At 66.8% G+C, this 533-nt stretch overlaps 1 protein-coding gene across 1 annotated transcript in view; it reads left to right on the plus strand.

The window, feature by feature from the left end:
* The window catches only part of LOC102241182 (SH3 and multiple ankyrin repeat domains protein 2), a 68,703-nt gene continuing 68,170 nt past the window's right edge, over positions 1-533 (plus strand). The window contains exon 1 of the mRNA XM_014533995.1: positions 1-163. Within this exon, the coding sequence (XP_014389481.1) occupies positions 1-163 (163 nt within the window). The remainder of the gene's footprint in view (positions 164-533) is intronic.

Raw genomic sequence — 533 nt, forward strand, 5'->3', positions numbered from 1 at the left:
ATGAGCGTCCCCGGCGGAGCAGCAGCCACGGTGAGGACGGGCCCCGGTAACGGTCGCTGTCCCCGGAATTCTCTCCACAGCGACTGCACCATCGAGGAGAAGGCGGTGGTCCTGCAGAAGAAGGACAATGAGGGCTTCGGCTTCGTCCTGCGCGGGGCGAAAGGTAGGCGCGGGGCTCCCGGCCCGGCCGCATGCACATGTGTGCGCGCGTGTGTGCCCGTGTGTGTGTGTCTGTGTGTGTGTGCACGCGTGTCTGTGTGTGTCTGTGTGTGCACACGCCCGCGTGAAAGACATGCCCCAGCTCCGATGCAGCCTCTTGCTGGGCACTTGGTTGCTAGACAACCGCGGCTTCACCTGCCGCCTCCCTGGGAGGCGCGGGCTGCTGAGCAGCGGTTTTCCTCCTGCACCGCGTCCCTGCACCAGCTCTCCCGCTCCCTCCCCCACCCGTTTTCAAACCCCGGGTTTGGTCCGTGTGGGGTGGCTGGGCTCGGCCTCAGGGACCCACAAGGACCGGTGCTCAGATCCGGGACCGG

The sequence above is a fragment of the Myotis brandtii genome, unplaced genomic scaffold (genome assembly GCF_000412655.1).
Source record: "Myotis brandtii unplaced genomic scaffold, ASM41265v1 scaffold1236, whole genome shotgun sequence".
Lineage (NCBI taxonomy): Eukaryota > Metazoa > Chordata > Mammalia > Chiroptera > Vespertilionidae > Myotis > Myotis brandtii.